The sequence below is a fragment of the Physeter macrocephalus genome, chromosome 6 (assembly GCF_002837175.3).
Source record: "Physeter macrocephalus isolate SW-GA chromosome 6, ASM283717v5, whole genome shotgun sequence".
In the NCBI taxonomy this organism is placed as follows: domain Eukaryota; kingdom Metazoa; phylum Chordata; class Mammalia; order Artiodactyla; family Physeteridae; genus Physeter; species Physeter macrocephalus.
Window position 1 is genome coordinate 7,712,468 of NC_041219.1, and position 17,241 is coordinate 7,729,708.

General features: G+C 39.4%; 1 protein-coding gene across 3 annotated transcripts in view; it reads left to right on the forward strand.

Annotated features, from left to right (window-relative positions):
• The first annotated feature begins 237 nt into the window (after positions 1-237).
• Positions 238-17,241, forward strand: part of TMEM19 (transmembrane protein 19) — a 51,079-nt gene continuing 34,075 nt past the window's right edge. For 2 of the 3 annotated variants that reach the window (XM_055085214.1, XM_028490398.2), the window contains exons 1-6: positions 238-929; positions 2,702-2,815; positions 10,359-10,496; positions 10,878-11,132; positions 11,983-12,192; positions 14,152-14,198. In XM_055085214.1, coding sequence (XP_054941189.1) covers positions 737-929; positions 2,702-2,815; positions 10,359-10,496; positions 10,878-11,132; positions 11,983-12,192; positions 14,152-14,198 — 957 coding nt within the window. In that variant the 5' untranslated portion in view covers positions 238-736. Of the gene's footprint in view, positions 930-2,701; positions 2,816-10,358; positions 10,497-10,877; positions 11,133-11,982; positions 12,193-14,151; positions 14,199-16,177; positions 17,236-17,241 lie in introns of those variants that run through there. The other variant, XM_007111570.4, reaches the window with a different exon arrangement.

Consider the following 17,241-nt stretch of genomic DNA (forward strand, 5'->3'; position numbering starts at 1 on the left):
CTCTATTCTGTTACTGCCTTGGTGGTGGTTTCACTTTTCAGCGTTTGGGTATGTCCTCAGACACAAAACCTTTATAGGTGTTCCAAGGGTCCAGACTCTAAGGAGCATTACAAACGTACAGGGCCCTGCCAACGACAGTCCTCGCTTGGTCCTCTGGCCCTTGGAGCCGCCCTTTAAACGCTCACGTGAGCGAGGAGACGCCCACGGGTGGCTGCGGCGCAGGCGCGCAGGAGGCGAGCCACGGGAGCTGACAAGCGGCGAGGAGCGAGCTGAGCTCCAGGGTCCTCGGCCTTGGCCCCCTGGACCCGGCTTCTAGGGCTGCGCGGGCGGCCGTCGAGAGTGACCGCACTCCGTCACTAAGGGCTTGCCGCCGGGACACCCCAAATTCCGACCCCGCGCCTCGCCTCTCTGCTTCGTCGACCCCTAGCGTCGGCGCGTGGGCGGGCGGTGGGGGCGGAACTCGCCCTCCCGGGCCGCTGATTGGCTGTTTCCGCTTCCCTTTCACCTTCCCTGCTGCGAAGTTCAGGTGTGAAGGGACCGCGGTCTGCGAGGCCGCCGCTGTCTGATAGGTTGCGGTTTGCTCTCCAAGGGAGGCGTTAACCTCGCCCAGGTTTCTGCGGCAGCGCCCCACCAGGCCAGGTTCCGGAAATAGTTTGGGTTTATATTATTTTATCGGACGGTGGAAGATGTTGGCATTTATGTTCGCCTCTACACGAATGTTTTGCTGGCAACTTAAATGACTATTTTTCTCAGAAACGCGAGATATTTTCTCCCCCAGGTGTTAATACTGTTATTTTTCATGACAGATCTTGACCACAATACATACAAAAAATACATAGAGATGATAACTAATATAGTTATATTGAGTCTGATCATTTGCATTTCTTTAGCTTTCTGGATTATGTCTATGACTGCAAGCACCTATTATGGTGAGTATGAATGTTCTAAATTGTGTTTCTATAATCTAATCGGTGAAATTTAGAAAGTACCATTGTGAAAGCCAAAACTCATATCCTCTGGTTATAAACTGTTGTGTTTACTTAATTTCCACGGCCTGATTTGCATTTACTAACATGGAAATATGCAGTGCCTTGAACGTTTTAAAGCTTTTAGTAAATGCTGCTTGTCATAATACTAGTTATACCGGTTCCAAAATATGTCTTATATTTCATGTAATTATTACATCTAGCTTGGTGAAAAATAAGTGAGGTTAAACATAATTTTGCAAAGCAATTGCAGTGATGCTTTTAATAAGAATATTAGTAAGGTAGTTTATCAGTTTCATGTGTCCTGTAAAAAAAAGTAAAATGATGATACAATGTTTACATTTGGAGATTTGGAAGATTTGTCTGCTGTTTGGTCCCTGCAAAAGAACAGACTTGTTTTAAAGGCTGAAGCCAATTTGCATAAATATGAGGTACTCTGAACTCAAATCTTTAAGATTTTGAAACTGCCTTAGAGCATAAGTATGTCTTTGTACAAACTTCCTTGGTACCCCTTTATAAAAACAGAATACTGTTCAGTTCAAAGGAAAAGTGAAAAACAGTGAGAAAGTAAACTCTTATAAATGGTTTTATCATAAATGATTACCTTTTTAGACCTTAGTCCTTTTGCAAAGAAACATGTGAATAATCGAGTGCGTGTTCTCCAGGGTACACGTGCTTTCAGGGCTGTTCATTCATGATTCCCAGTAGGGGATGAGGGCTCGGGGAGGAGAGGTATGTGAGAAGATTCTCCTTAATGCCAGTATTAACTATGACTTGAACTACATAGAATAAATCAGGATTTGTAAATTGAAGTGACCCCTTGGGGCCAGGCCCCTGATGCAGGTAAGTGAAGCCGTCCAAGGCTTTACTTTGCATATTAAACACATGGGAACAGCTTACACTTCTAGAAATAGGATTTTCCCAATTTTTTTTTAACATTTCACCCTCTTTGTCTTGCATTTTCCAATTCTTGATAGAAACCTGAGCACAAGCAATAGTTCACACTTTTCTTTACTATAATCACTCAGCCTTGGTGTTTAGGAGTCTGTCAGGAATGGCGGGGACTTTAAATGGGAAAGCCATGACCTGTCTAAAGGAGGTGGCTTCTCTTCACCTGTAGTCAATTCTGCCACGTGGGCCTGAACTTCCAGTTTTTAAAACAGAAAAGAAGAATCTGGATTTTTATACAAAATTTCCTAATCTTTAAATATTGATTCAAATTGAAAAAAATTATGCTAGCTGAACAAAACATCTGTGAGCTGGATACAACCTTTGAGTCCTGAGGTGTGTAGCCTGTGGGAGTGTTACCTTTTTTAAAAAAATCTCTGTGAAAGGTAGAGAGAGGAATAGTTGGATCCTGTTAAGAAAGGTGTTTGTTCTATACAGTTCTTGAGAATGAATACATGCCTCCTTTCCAAAAAAATAAAGAACCAGAGCTTCATTTCAAATCTCCAAATATCTATCAAATACCCATTATTATAAATAGTTGTAAATGGTTCTCTAAACTTGGACAGGACTTATTTGGTCATTCCCCACTAGGATTGTCTCTCTGAAAATATGTAATTCTCAACATGAATATTTTACTTTGGTGGCTTTATCTCAGTTTCTCTACTTACCACAGTATTCTAATCCAGAATGCAGTTATCAAAACTTGCAGCCAAGGCTAACCTATGTAGGCTTCATACAATTTATTCTCTACCTTTATAATTTTTCAGGTAACTTACAGCCTATTTCTCCTTGGCGTTGGCTGTTTTCTGTTGTTGTTCCTGTTTTGATCGTCTCTAATGGCTTTAAAAAGAAAAGTCTAAATCATACTGGGGCTTTAGGAGGTATGTTTTTCTTTTGAATGTTTAACCATATAATAAATGCTTGCTTATATAATTTAAACTCATGTTTTCTAAATTCTGAATATATGAGCCTGTAAATCACAATGTTGCGTATTTTAGACAATGATAAAGTTATGCATTACTCAACTTTACTATTCTGTCAAAATTTCAGACACTAACATACCCTTTTAGTGTGATGTACAAATTGAACCTTGTAATTGATAACAACTAGATTAGTAGGATAGACTTTTTTTATTTTTTTTTTGCGGTACGCGGGTCTCTCACTGCCGTGGCCCCTCCCGTTGCGGAGCACAGGCTCCGGACGCGCAGGCTCAGCGGCCATGGCTCACAGGCCCAGCCGCTCCGCGGCCTGTGGGATCTTCCCGGACCGGGGCACGAACCCGTGTGCCCTGCATCGGCAGGCGGACTCTCAACCACTGCGCCACCAGGGAAGCCCAGTAGGATAGACTTTTGAGGACCTTGGTTATTCTGCTCCTGAGTTGGATTAAATTTTTTTCTAGCAGAAACATTGGAACATTTTTCCGCGAGGTAAAATAGAGGAGCCATTGAGAAGAATAGCACTTGGAAATTGCTATTAGTAGCCTCAGGCAGAGTAGTCCCAACTGAGTATTCTTGATTCATTCTTCAGAATTGAGCTGGGGACAGGCCATTTATTTATTCTTCTAGCAAATACTTGTTGAGCAGTTACTGTGTGCCACTCTTCTAGAAACTGGGGATATAGCTTATTTCAGACTTCATGGAACTTTTATTCTTTAGTACAGATAGATAATAAACAAGTAAAATACATAAAACTTTTAATATAACGATAAAGTTTATGAGAAAAAAATTAAAGATAATAAAGTGTGTATATTGGGGAATGTGGGGCATTCTTCTGTGGATAGGGTCTGGATTAACCTTTCTTCTAAAGAGGTAGTTTTGAACTGGGACCTGAAGAAGTCAGAAATGAGAAGATCTGAGAGAAGCATGTTCCGCTGACAACAGGTAGAAAGGCCCTGACCTGTTCAAGCCTGGCTTGTTCAGGAGTGAGAATAAGGCTCATTTGACTGGAAAATAGGAAGAAAAGGAAAAGTAGAGTAAGATAAAGTTGAAGAAATAGGTAAGGGCCAGATAATACAGGGCTTATCAGGACACAGTAAAGATTTTATCCCAAACTAGATTCCCCCCTGCCTCGAACCAGGGGATTGATGGGATCTGATCTGACTTTGGGATTTTCATATCCTACCAGTGTTATAAGCCCCAAGACATGAGGATTTCCGTCCCCCCGCCCGCCACCAAATACTTCCTGTAGGCTGAGATCACTACAGGATAAGGATTATTTAGAACTGGCAGGTCTTGAAGCTGCCTACCCAGCCTTCAAAATGCTGATGATCATTAGCCCTAATGCACTGTAGAGACACCCTATCCCCTCTGTGTTCACATACAGCAGATGTTTCATAAAGTTTTATAAACTAGAGCAGGCCTTCACGGAGGCAAGATAGCCTGATAGGCAAAAGAACAAGCACTAGAATCAGGCAGGATGAGTTTGAGTAATAGTTGTAGTTTTGGAAAAGTCACGTAACCTCTCTACCTCAGTTTTCTCTTCAGAGAAATGAGTTTTTAATATCTAACCTAGAAATTAATGCAGCATTGTAAATCAACTATACTTCAATTTTTTAAAATTTCAAAAAATAAATGCTTCCTGTGCATAAAAACAAAATCTAACCTAGAGAAGGACAAATCATGAAAGTAATAAAGCTTAAACTTCATGACATTTCATTTGCAATGGTACCTTTTAAGGTTCTAGGAAGAGCCCTAGCAATGTGCTGTCATGGTCTTCTTGTTTTGTAAATTTTACAGAGGTAAAAGATATTTTTGTGCTTTTTTTTAAAAAGAGGGCCCCCAATTTATAAGCGTCAGGACCCACAAAATCTTGATCCACCCCTGATTTCATTCTTAGGATTGCAGTAAGAATTAAATGAGATAATTACTATAAAGTTTTTAGCTCAGAGCCTAGCACATAACCAACATGTATAGGGTGCTTGTTATTATTAGGCACAGTTCTTCAGAATCATGCTCATTTTCCTTCTTCATAATTGAGATACACTGTTCAAGTTCTGTTGAGAAATTGAGAAATCTGTTTTTAGCACTTTAGCAGATAGCAAATAATCTGAGCAATCTCTGCTTGAATATAATAATATAGAGTTATGCTTTGCTAAAAATGTCCTTTCTCAGGTAGCCTTGCCTTGGTTTTCATTATTCTTGACCTGTGGGAAGAAGCGTCAAGTTCTTCTTGAAGTACTGTCTTCCTTTGGCTTCCATGCTGTATATGATACTGTTTCTCCTCTTACTTTTCTGATCTCCACTTTTTTTTCTTTCCTACTACCATTTCCTTTTCTGCCTTCTAGCCCTTGGGCCTCTACTCCTCTCCTACATGGCTTGATTTAGAATTAGAAGATATAGGGACTTCCCTGGTGTTCCAGTGGTTAAGACTTCACCTTCCAGTGCAGGGGGAGCGTGTTGGATCCCTGGTCTGGGAGCTAAGATCCCACATGCCTTGTGGCCAAAAAATCAAAACATAAAACAGAAGCAATATTATAACAAATTCAGTAAAGACTTTTAAAAAAAAGAATTAAAAGATATATATTTGAATTGTAGCATTGCCACCTGCTATCTTTGTGAACTTGTCCATGTCACGTAACTCCTCAGAGACTCACTTTCTTCATCTCCTATGAAATAGGTCCTTATGGCCTTATTGGTGAGGCTCAAACAAGATAATGTGTGGGACAACATATCTTTTTAAACTATAAAGTATTATACAATAAACTCCCCAAAGACACAGAGTGTATCATATGCTTCTGTGTCCTAAGCTTTTTTGAATAGTGCTACATGCTCTTATAATAGTGCTTAGGAAATATATGTAGATTGTTTTTAAAACCACTACCCTTTTCCTAATCATTGCATTCTGTGGAATTTTGGTATCTTTTTTGTTTGGAGCTTTTTTTTTTCCTTAAGGACAAAAAACTGTAATGTTGATTCAAGGTATATCATAGTACTTGGGAATACTGTCCTGAAGTATGACTGCAAGTCACTTAAACTTTGTGTTATAGTTTTCCCACCCATAAAAGTAGAGGGAATAATATTATCTATAGCATTGACTTATCATGAGGAGTCACACATGTAAAATGCTTAGCACAGGACCTGGCACTCATAAAATAATAACATGTATTTTATAAATGTTAGTATTGTTTTCCTTCCACAACTACTATTACAGTCATAGGAATTTTACTAAGGTTTGCCATATCATGTCTTTAGTGTGCTTGGGATTGAGAAGAGTTTCAGAACTTCCTCAGGATCTGGGTATTTAGAGTCCTCCATGACACAGGAACATATACCTCAGTGTTGAAGGAAGAGGGGAGGGGTTGAGGCAGTGCTTAGGGTGGACACTGAAGTGAAGGGCTCTTGTCTCCTTGAGAGAAAGAATGCTTCTAGAATAAGGAGAGGATCACATGAGAATGTACTTGTAAACTGTAAAGCACTGTGCAGGTGATTTGCTCCAAGAAAGTGTTGTCTAGTCTAGTTATTCAGTGTGTTCCTTTGAACATGTCTGTGTGGACAGTCTGTCATCAGTCTCTTGGCTTGACAAGTTTAAATTTAATTTCACTTGCCAAGACGCTTAGGCTTAATGGTTTCCCATTTTTTTTTAATTCATTCATTCAACAAATATTTAGTAAGGATCCCCTGTATGCCAGACATTGTTCTGGGCACTGAAGACTTAGTAATGAACAAAATAGATAAAAATCCCACTGTCAGAGGAGACAGATGATAAGTAAGACGGGTTTGAGGCATTTAATCCCCAGAAAGAGATGCTGTAAGTGTAATGGAAGTGCACAGCCAATAAGGTGTTGTCAGGAAGGGCCAGTGGTTGTGCTCTGTGTGGTCTCACAAGGATGGCCTTACCTCTTTGGTTATCATAATTCGGATCTGGCGTTCAGTCTTTTGAAATAGAAACCTCATTCTATCAGGTACCCAGAGTTGATTGGAGCCAAGAAAACTGGTTTATGTTGCCATTGTTATAAGAGACTAATATATGAGCCAGAATGCTACTTTGTTAATCTGATAAAATATAGAACTACTGGCCCAACTGGAATACAAACATCACTGTTCAGACATGTCCAATTCTTGCAGTCAGACCACTTGAGAAGTCAGATTGTAATGAGAAGGTTGCTTTGGCAGAGTACAGAGTCTGAGAAACAGTCAGTAATGCAAATCCACAGGTCAAACAGTCCTGTCCCTTATATAGTATTTAAGTCTGCCAACCTCTGGTTCTGTTGGCCTTCATAGTCTATATTTTGGACTAACCAGCCTTCTTTTTATTCCCATAGTCTTTCTCTAGGCAAATTACTTAAGATATAATTGATTACGTTTGAGTTTAGTAAGTTATAAAATTCCAGTCCTACCTTTCCCTTTCCTGTCTCCCAGATATTATTCCCAGGTCCCCTTGGTTGGAATTTTGGGTAACTCTACTCCCACTATCAAAGACATTTGTAGACAGTGTTGTTTTACTTCCCTAGATGGCATCTGCCAGTTATAGAATTTACCTGTTTTAAGCTCAGAAGACAGCCATAATTCTTGAGTCTTCACAGTCTTTGGGAGCATCCTATTGTTATGCAAATTAACTCCTTAGCACGGACAATTAAAGATGATAGAGGTGGGTTGAAGAGGTGGGAAAGACACCAAGCGGAGTTAGCAGTTACTAATCTAAAAGTTGTCATAACTGGGAGATGCAAAAAGTTCTAAGAGATTTTTTAGACTACATAAAAGAAATCATTCCTTCAAAGCACATTAACTTCAATTTATTTCCTCATTCCGAACCCGTCATCAACTTGAACACTGATCACTTCATGTGATATTTTGAGGTGTTTGAAGTGAAAAGGATGTAGATGCCTTTTTGTAGCATATCAGTGTAGGTTTTTTTAGGGCCATCTCACTTTGCGTGTCCTTAAGACTGTGGAACAAATTGTTAACAGTGACTGTCCATGGAGAAGGGATGGGAGTGGCGGTGGTGAGGTAAAGAGGCACTTGACTTCTGTATGTTTCGGCTTTACCCTGCAATACCCATGTAGTAATTTTGTAATATATTTAAAAACAATTGAAAAAACTTAAAGGTTGGGTAACATAATAATATTCATCCTTATTATTATAATAATAACACATAATTGAAATAATAATGATGTTCTTGTTGAGGTTTTGCCACTGTAACTGCCATTATTGCCGATGATATTAGTTAACATTTATTACAGGCCTCTTACATGCTGAGTTTATAATAAGCATATTCTAAAAATTATCTCATTTAACTTTTCACATCAAGCCAGTGAGCTAGGAATTCTTCTTCTTCTTAATACACCAATGAGAAATTGAGGCTTAAAGTTAGGTAACATCTAGTCATGCAGAAGGAAGTGGAAGAGTCAAGATTTTAACTCGAGACTGTTCAATTCCAGAGCTGAAGCACTTTATTTTACTTTATACAGCATTATAGCGATTTCCTGCACTCTCAGTAAAGAAGTACTAAACATAAGTAAAATGCCAAGAACTGAGTATCTCTGGATGGATCCGTCAGTCAGGGTGGAGCTAACCAATAGAAAATTTCCTATTGCTACAGAAATAGGAACCTGGTCCCTTGTTCTTTTATTTAATACTTATTTATTAAATACATGGTAACTTATTTAATAATTATTTAATATCTATTCTGTTACCTAGTAGAACTTTGCTAATTGTGTTATTTAATGAAAAATCTTCATATAGCAAAACTCAATCTGTTTATCTTAAGAGTTGCAGAGAGCAGAACTTGTCAACCGTGAACCCCATGGTTGCCACTCTTGGGTGCCACTGATCTGAGTACTCAGTGGCAGACTAGCACATTCTCTCCCTGAAAGAAGGAAGATAAAATTGTCAAACGTGTGCTTGAAAGTTCAAAATTACATATAGAGAATGCTACCTTTTGTGTAAGGAAGAAGGAAAAATAAGAAAACATGCATATATCTGCTTATCGTCATAAAAAAAAACACAGGAATGATAAACTGGAGAACAGTGTTGTTGAATACATACAAAGAATGGAAAGAGAGCAAAATATAGAGGGAGGGGCAGAGGGACATGGGAGGAAGTGACACCTCTCTAAATATACCTTTTTGTATAAGTGTGACTTTTAAAAGCATGTTTAAGAATATCAGTGAAGTTGGGAAGGGGGAGGGATCTAAAACTGAAAGCAAACTAAAACAGATGAACCCAACTGTATTTTAAATGAATACTATAAGTACACTGAAGGGAGAAAAAGAAAAAGAGTAACTTATGGACCCAGTATTTAACTATATTATTTATTCCTTCAGTCTGGGGTTACAGGAAGGGGAGAATTACAAAGAAATCTTAAACTATTTTTAGTAGGTTTGTTTTTGTTGTAGTATGGGTGAAGCAATTCTAAAACAGTTTTTTAGATGTAATAGAGGATCGAGCAGATGAGTGAAATTGTCATTGTTGTTTCAGGCCAGAGTTCTAACTAAGGAAAAAGGCATACAAATATGGAATGGGGAAAAGCAAGAGAGAACCTGTGGAGATAGATTGGAATTGGAGTTACTGGTGTGATCTTGTGATTTCCAAAATATTTATGTTTATGTGTATACACATGTATATGTGCCCATATATAAGCATGCATATATATATGCATGTGTGTATATTTGTATGTGTGTGTATTCACTTGCTTTGTCCACAAAAAGCAAATATACCCAGTAGCAATGAACACACCATGAGCCTAGATTTTGACCTCTACTCTCCTTTCCCCACTATAATGAACCAGAGCTCCTCAGAGAAATGGCTGCTTCCAGGGCTGGGGCAAGGTAGGTCTAAGATGAGCCTCGAGCATTTTGTTATGCGCAAAAGAAAAGAAATGCTAAAAAAAAAAAAAGAGGGAGAGAGGGAGATGGTGTCACATGAATACTGTATTGAGCTTGTCTATTTTGTCTGGTATTAGTATAGCTACCGCTGCTCTCTTTTGGTCACTTATTTGCATGGATTATCTTTTTCAATCCTTTTACTTTCAAACTATTTGTGTCTTTGGATTTAAAGTGAGTCTCTTGTAGACAGCATATAGTTGGACCATGTATTTTTATCCATTTTGCCAGTCTCTGTCTTTTGATTGGATCATTTAACCCATTTACATTTAAAATAATTACTAATAAGGAGAGACTTACTTCTGTCATGTTGGAATTTGTTTTCTATATACCTCTCTCTCCCAGATTTACTCTTGGATGCTCTATTTATTGAATTTTCCTTGTAAAGTAGAAAAAAATCCCAGGCTATGGGGGGAAAATGTAAAAAATAGAAACTTGAAAGACCCTATACTGTTTGGTAATATCTTAGTTGGTAAAAATGTAAATGTATGGGAAATGAACATTTCCAGTTATAATATGAAAATAACTGAAAAAAATCATTCTTTTTTTCACAGCATTAATGTACGGATTAAGTGTAATTTTGTGTATATATGTGTTTCTTTCAGGGCTCGTGGTTGGATTTATCCTAACCGTTGCAAATTTCAGCTTTTTCACCTCTTTGCTGATGTTTTTTCTTTCTTCCTCAAGACTCACTAAATGGAAGGGAGAAACAAAGAAACGTCTAGATTCAGAATACAAGGAAGGTAGAATGAATTATGTTTAATGTTACTTAAAATAGTAACCTTTATTTCGTCTTAACATATTATAAGCTTTTAATCAACATGTTTAGACTATTGAAACATAAATTTTATGAGAATTACTTTAGTAGTCGCCTGATATAGTTTATTACTACTTTATCACAATAGAAAATAACAACAGAATTTTAGAAATACTGAAGTCTATCATTAAATATTCTAAAACAATATAGGATGTGGGCAAAGTTACCATCCCACTTTTAGTCATTTTTGAAATTTTAGTCATTTTTCTTTTCTTAAGTTTTGAAATTTAAGTTCCTATAAATGCATGATTTTCCTTCTGAGGAGAAAACATTTTTTTGTCCTTTTCATTCCCTTGTTTGTTCCTAGGTGGGCAGAGGAATTGGATTCAGGTATTCTGTAATGGAGCTGTGCCCACAGAGCTGGCCCTGCTATACATGATAGAAAATGGCCCTGGGGAAATCCCAATAGATTTTTCCAAGCAGCACACTGCTTCTTGGATGTGTTTGTCTCTCTTGGCTGCACTGGCCTGCTCTGCTGGAGACACATGGGCTTCAGAAGTTGGCACTGTTCTGAGTAAAAGCCCACCGAGGCTGATAACAACCTGGGAGAAAGTTCCAGTAGGTGAGTCTTTATTTAAGTTTCTTTAAAAAACAAAAATGAACAAAAAGCCTCTTGATTTATTGTGTTTCTTATTTAAAAGCCTTTTAAGAATTTCAATTTGTCTCCTTAATTGGAAAATCGCTATAGGATATTAAATTGGTGTTAATAAATAATATTTGCGGGAAGTGTTAGTAATTCCTAGATAAACAATATAGAAACATAGAGATTGGCCCACAGGCTTATCAGTGGGAAAGGAAAAGGAAGGAAGTGATACAGTATTTCTTGGGGGCCTGTTATGTGGTTAGTGCTTCAATGTATATCTCATTCCCCATTATCATTATCAACTACTACTACTAGTACTGCTACTAGTACTTTATCATTGTCTCCTCCTCCTTCCTCTCATTTTCCTTCTTCTTTTCCCCTTCATCATCATCGTCATCATCATAACAGTTAACATATTTGAGTACCTACTATGTGCAAAGCGGTGTTCTAACTGCTCTCCATGGATTACTGTTTATTCTTAATAATCATGTGAATTGGTCCTTTTATTGTTTACATCTTACAAATGAGTAAACTAAGGCATGGAGAAGTTAGGTAACTTCACCACAGTAACCAGACTTGGAAATGACAGGACTAAGATTGAAACCGGGCAGTCTACCTCTACTAAACTATTCCACATCACTGCTTAGAATGTCAGGAGTTACTGAGGAGAAAAGCCTGTTTTCTAAGTAGGATGGTCTTTGGATTGCATCAAAGTGAACCTTTTCTTTAAATTAGTCTTGATTAGATAGGTACCAAAATGTTTTGCTTTTTTTGACTTTATGTGTTTGCTGATTGTTAACCAGATGATTTTATCCATGTTCTTCTTTAGGGACCAACGGAGGAGTTACGATGGTGGGCCTTGCCTCCAGTCTCCTTGGTGGGACCTTTGTGGGCATTGCATACTTCCTCACGCAGTTGGTTTTTGTTAATGACTTAGACGTTTCTGCTCCTCAGTGGCCAATTATTGCATTTGGGGGTCTGGCTGGATTACTAGGATCAATTGTGGATTCGTATTTAGGAGCTACCATGCAATTTAGTGGTAAGAACATTACCTTATTGTTGTAACTTACTGGTGTATTAAAGAAATGGGAACTCAGCCATGCACAGTGGTGTCAGGGCCTAGCTGCTACAAAGAAGATATGTTTTAGACTACACTCATGTTTATGGGCAAAAAATTCGAGGACTGTATTTTTGACTGATTGTATAACAAGTTATTTTAGTTTCTTTTCTGTGGAAAGTGTAGAGCATTACAACAAAAGGATTTTTAATGTAGGGTTGTTTTTATCACCCATGCTGTTGATTGTTAAATGCAGTAGTCTGATCATGACACTGAATAAATGTGTCCTTAAAAAAAAGGGGGGGACTTCCCTGGTGGTCCAGTGGTAAAGAATCCGCCTTACAGTGCAGGGGATGCAGGTTCAATCCCTGGTCAGGGAACTAAGATCCCACGTGCCGCGGGGCAACTAAGCCCACGTGCCATGACTACTGAGCTCGCACGCCTCAACTCGAGAGCCTGCGTGCCACAAACTACAGAGCCCTAGCGCCCTGGAGCCTGCACGCCACAACTACAGAAGAGAAAACCCGCACTCCACAGCTAGAGAGAAGCCCGCGCACCACAACGAAGAGCCCGTGTGCTGCAACTAAGTCCCTACGCAGCCAAAAATAAATAAATAAATAAACCTTTAAAAAAAGAAAGAAATGGGGAAGAAATATGGAAAAGGGAAAAAAAGAGATGTGATAATAAAAACAATTGCCAAGACACAGGTTGTTGGGGGACCCAGAATGAAAGAGCAAAGTCTCCTCTACCATTTTGAATTTCTCATTCCTTTGTGTTAAATTGATTGAAAGAGAATTACTCCTACAGAGCAATGAGTAGAAGCTATGCAGGGAAGATAGGATAGTGCAGGAGACAGATGCTTTTGCTTATGGGACTTTACCTAATCCCACTGAAGCAGAAGTTTGGAGTCAGATCATTATAATGCCCCTCCTTCCATTTATTTTCCAAGTCCATTTGAGAAATAATTATTCTAATAATCTGACTATACACATATGATGTACTTTTCTACTGTGACATCATGTTTGCTATCCTCCCCACTGAGTTTTTAGTCCCACTCAAGATATATGGGAGAGTCAGTTTTCTCCAGAATTTTCTGTGCTTTGCATCTAAGGCTCTCCTGTCATGTCAGTGTACTGACATGTTCTGTTAGGTGTGTATTTGCTCCACCCTCTAACCAACCACGTTTTCTCCTTTGATTCATACAGTGAAGAGGCTAGACATCTGGAGAATGGTTCCCTGAATACAGTGCTCCCAGTTCTCTTTATGTCCCAAGATAATCGACTTGTCCTTCCACTCCCCTTTCCACCACCAGAACATTTGTTCTCTCAGTTTCATTAGTCTTATCTGGATGCTGAGGAGGAAGCAATCTGATTTTAATTTATACTAAAGGGTTAGTAACCATATATGCACACACACACACACACATCCCCATTACACGTTTTTTTAAAGAGCCTAGGTTTTATTCTAAACTGGGCTCTAACTGGGAAGTTTCTGATCATATTGAGTGGGTTGGGGGAAAAAATGTGGGCTGGGGAGCAGATTAGATTCATCTTTGTGTAAGCACCTTGCTACTCCTGGGTATCCATTGTAGAGGCTCCTATTCTCAGGAGTCTCACAGGTTGGTCTTAGGGGGGAGCCACTGGGAAGGCAAGCCCTGTCTGCCAGTTTCATGCCATCTCTGCTTTTCAGTTTCTCCCTTCTACTTTGGAAAGAACTCTAGCATTGTTGAGAGAGCAGTATTGAGGTGTATTGAAACCCATTTATTCAAAGACACCTTTTGTAATCATGAGTTCCGTATCACTCACCATATACATTATCCTCTAAAGTCATTTTACGAATGGCTGAGAATCTTTGAAGGATTATCTCCTTTGGAGGAGAAAGCTAATTTTTTTTTTCAAGTCATTTGGATTTTCCACCTCACTTGCTGCTTTTTCATTCCAGGTTTGGATGAAAGCACTGGCATGGTGGTCAGCAGCCCAGCGAATGAGGTGAAGTACATAGCAGGGAAACCCATTCTTGATAACAATGCCGTGAATCTGTTTTCTTCTGTCCTTGTCGCCCTCTTGCTCCCAACAGCAGCTGCTTGGGGTTTTTGGCCCAGACAGTGAATTTTATTTCATTTACAAAATTTAAAACTTCGGTAAATTCAGCTAAATTTGCAATTCCAAGTTTCATCCCAAGAAGAGTAATTGTAATGACAAAGCAGAAATGCCAGCTTCTCCTCTATTTCATTACAATGGAACGCCACATTTTTCCTCTCTCTAACTCCATTGTAACAACTAATATCTTTTTGTTGAAAGACAAGGCTCATAGAATTTATGCATATTTTTCTTCTGCTGAATGGAACTTGAGCAATGAAACTATAATGTCCCTATATATTGAACTGAAAGTTCCTGCATGGTAGATATAAATTTTGTTTTGTTTGTTTAAATCAGGAAAGGGACTAAAAGTGATAAAATTTTTAAATGGCTCAGTTGTGGCAGAGAAATGTCACCATGCCAATTATCCAAATGTTGTATCTGTTTTAAGTATTTAAACCGATGTGTGTGGAAGCCTGAATAAGTGTAGTATCCTGGACTTCTCCCATTACTTGCCGTTTGTTATTGTAAAAAGTGTGGAGTTTGGTTCCTGGTGAGCTGCGAGGCCTACTCCACGTTTGTTCTTCCTTCCTCAGGGTTAGTGATGAAAAAAAAGTAAATGTCTTTTTCATGTGACCATTAGAATGCATGAAAAAACTTTATTTTTAGGTAAAGGAAAAGAGATATATCTTATGTCTAAAAAATATGCACCTTACTATATGTTTTAGTTTGTTTCTGAGCAGAAATTATCTTGAATTTAATATTTTTAATGTATTTTCTAGCTTTCTTTGAAATTTGTCTAGGAATCTGATTTACATTGGCATCTTGACCAGTTAAAGAGTCACTGGAAAATTATTGCAATTATTATTTCATTTGCTGTCCTAGAATTCACTGGAAAATGCTATGAGTTCCTATTATGTACCTTCTAAGTTGTGCTCTCCTTTACATATAGCCTCAACCAAACTGAATTCTACTTTTCAGTTTTGTTCTTCACTTTGATGTACATACTAAAGGGGTTTAACATAGTATGAATTATTGTGCTAAAGTACTTTGAAATATTTCTCATGTGATTTCCATACCTTTCTTCCCCTTCCCCTTTTGCATTCATAGAAAAATTGAGGAGAGATTCCATGAATAAGCCACTATCAGAGTGGAGAAAGCTTTATTTTCTTTGTTGGTGACCCTGCTACAGTGATTATCTAGAAATGACTTGGTTCAGGAAGAATTTTTAAAAGAACAGTTGACACACTTAAGCCTTAAACCAAGAAACTCAGTGGGTCGCCACCCATCTCCTTTGTGTATACATTGGCATCACCTGAGCATCTTTAAAAAAAAATACTTGTGTCTGGGCTTCACCCAAAGATTGTGTCTGGTCTGGGGTACAGCCTGGGTACTGGGACTTTTTAAAGCTCTGGCTGCCCGTTAGAGTCATGTAGGGAGTTTTTTTAAAACACTGTTGTCAAGGCTCCTTTCTAGACCAAGTAAATCAAAATGTCTGAAAGTGAGACCCATGCATCGGTCATTTTTAGAAAGCTCCCTCCCTGGGATAGTCTAATGTTTAAACAGGTTGAGAACTACTAAATTATATCCGTACACAAATGTCAAATCATTGTGTTGTACACCTGAAACTAATGTTGTATGTCAATAAAAAAAGATAAAAACGAAGAGAATATCCTATACCTAAAAGTCTCAAAAGAGTAGGAATTTTCATTTTTATGCAGACAACTATTAGCAGCAGTGCCGTGTGCTGTGTTTATGGATGGATAGCTTCTGGTAATTATACAGATTTACAGCTACATCACTTACCAAATCATTCCTGTGGCAGTTTTTTGTGCAGCCTCTTTATTCCTACAGCTGTTCTAACATGCCTCTTTTCTCTTTTCCCGGAGATTCATCCTCATGACATACTTTGGGGCAAAAATACTCATTGGAGCCATTTGGGGTTTGGTAGAATCACCACATCAGTAACAGTTTGGGGACATACTGCTTCACAATCCTTTGTTTGAAAACCTAGGGCTAGTTGTGTTTTGGAATCAAAATTTTTTAGATTTTAGAAAAGTGATAGGGTACCTATAAAATATTTTACTTAAAAATCCCTAAAGACTCCCCACCGCGACTTAACCCCGGAAGCAGGGTGGCGGGCTCCTGTGCTGGTGCGGCGGAGGACTGTGGCGCGAGCCTCAGGTAACAGAGGAAGCAGCAGTGTTTCACTTCTTCAGAAAGCCTCCGGAATCTAAAAAGCCCTTGGTACCAGAGACAGAAGCAGATGGATTTGTCCTTTTAGGGATTTCGTGTGGATCTGCCCATTAAGTTGGCCCAGTACCAAGGGCAGTACAGCAGCTACCCCAAGCTCTTTTACACCTCCAACATCCCGCAGTCGGCCCTGGTGTCCAACCTGAGATACAGCTCATGAGCAAAGAGTGGCAGCAAGAGGCAAAACTTCAGACATAGAAGGCTATGAGACTTTGGAGTGCACCACTGCTAGCCGGGAGGGAGTCCGGGAGAAGTCTGGAGCTGCCGAAGAGGCAAGAGACCTTTTTTCTTCCCTCTTTGCTTCCTGAGGCGCGAGGAGAGGGGATTAAGCGCGCCGCTTAAAGGAGCTCCAGAGAAGGGCGCGGAGCTGCCGAAGAGACAAGAGACTTTTTCTTTCTTCTTTGTTTCCTGGTGTGCGAGGAGAGGGGATTAAGCGCGCGGCTTAAAGGAGCTCCAGAAACGGGCACGAGCCGCGGCTATCAGTGCAGACCCCAGAGACAGGCATGCGACACTAAGGCTGCTGCTAGCACCACCAAGAAGCCTGTGTGCGAGGACAGGTCACTCTCCACACCTCCCCTCCCGGGAGCCTGTGCAGCCCGCCACTGCCAGGGTCCCGTGATCCAGGGACAACTTCCCCGGGAGAACGCACGGCGCGCCTCAGGCTGGTGCAACGTCATGGTGGCATCTGCCGCCGCAGGCT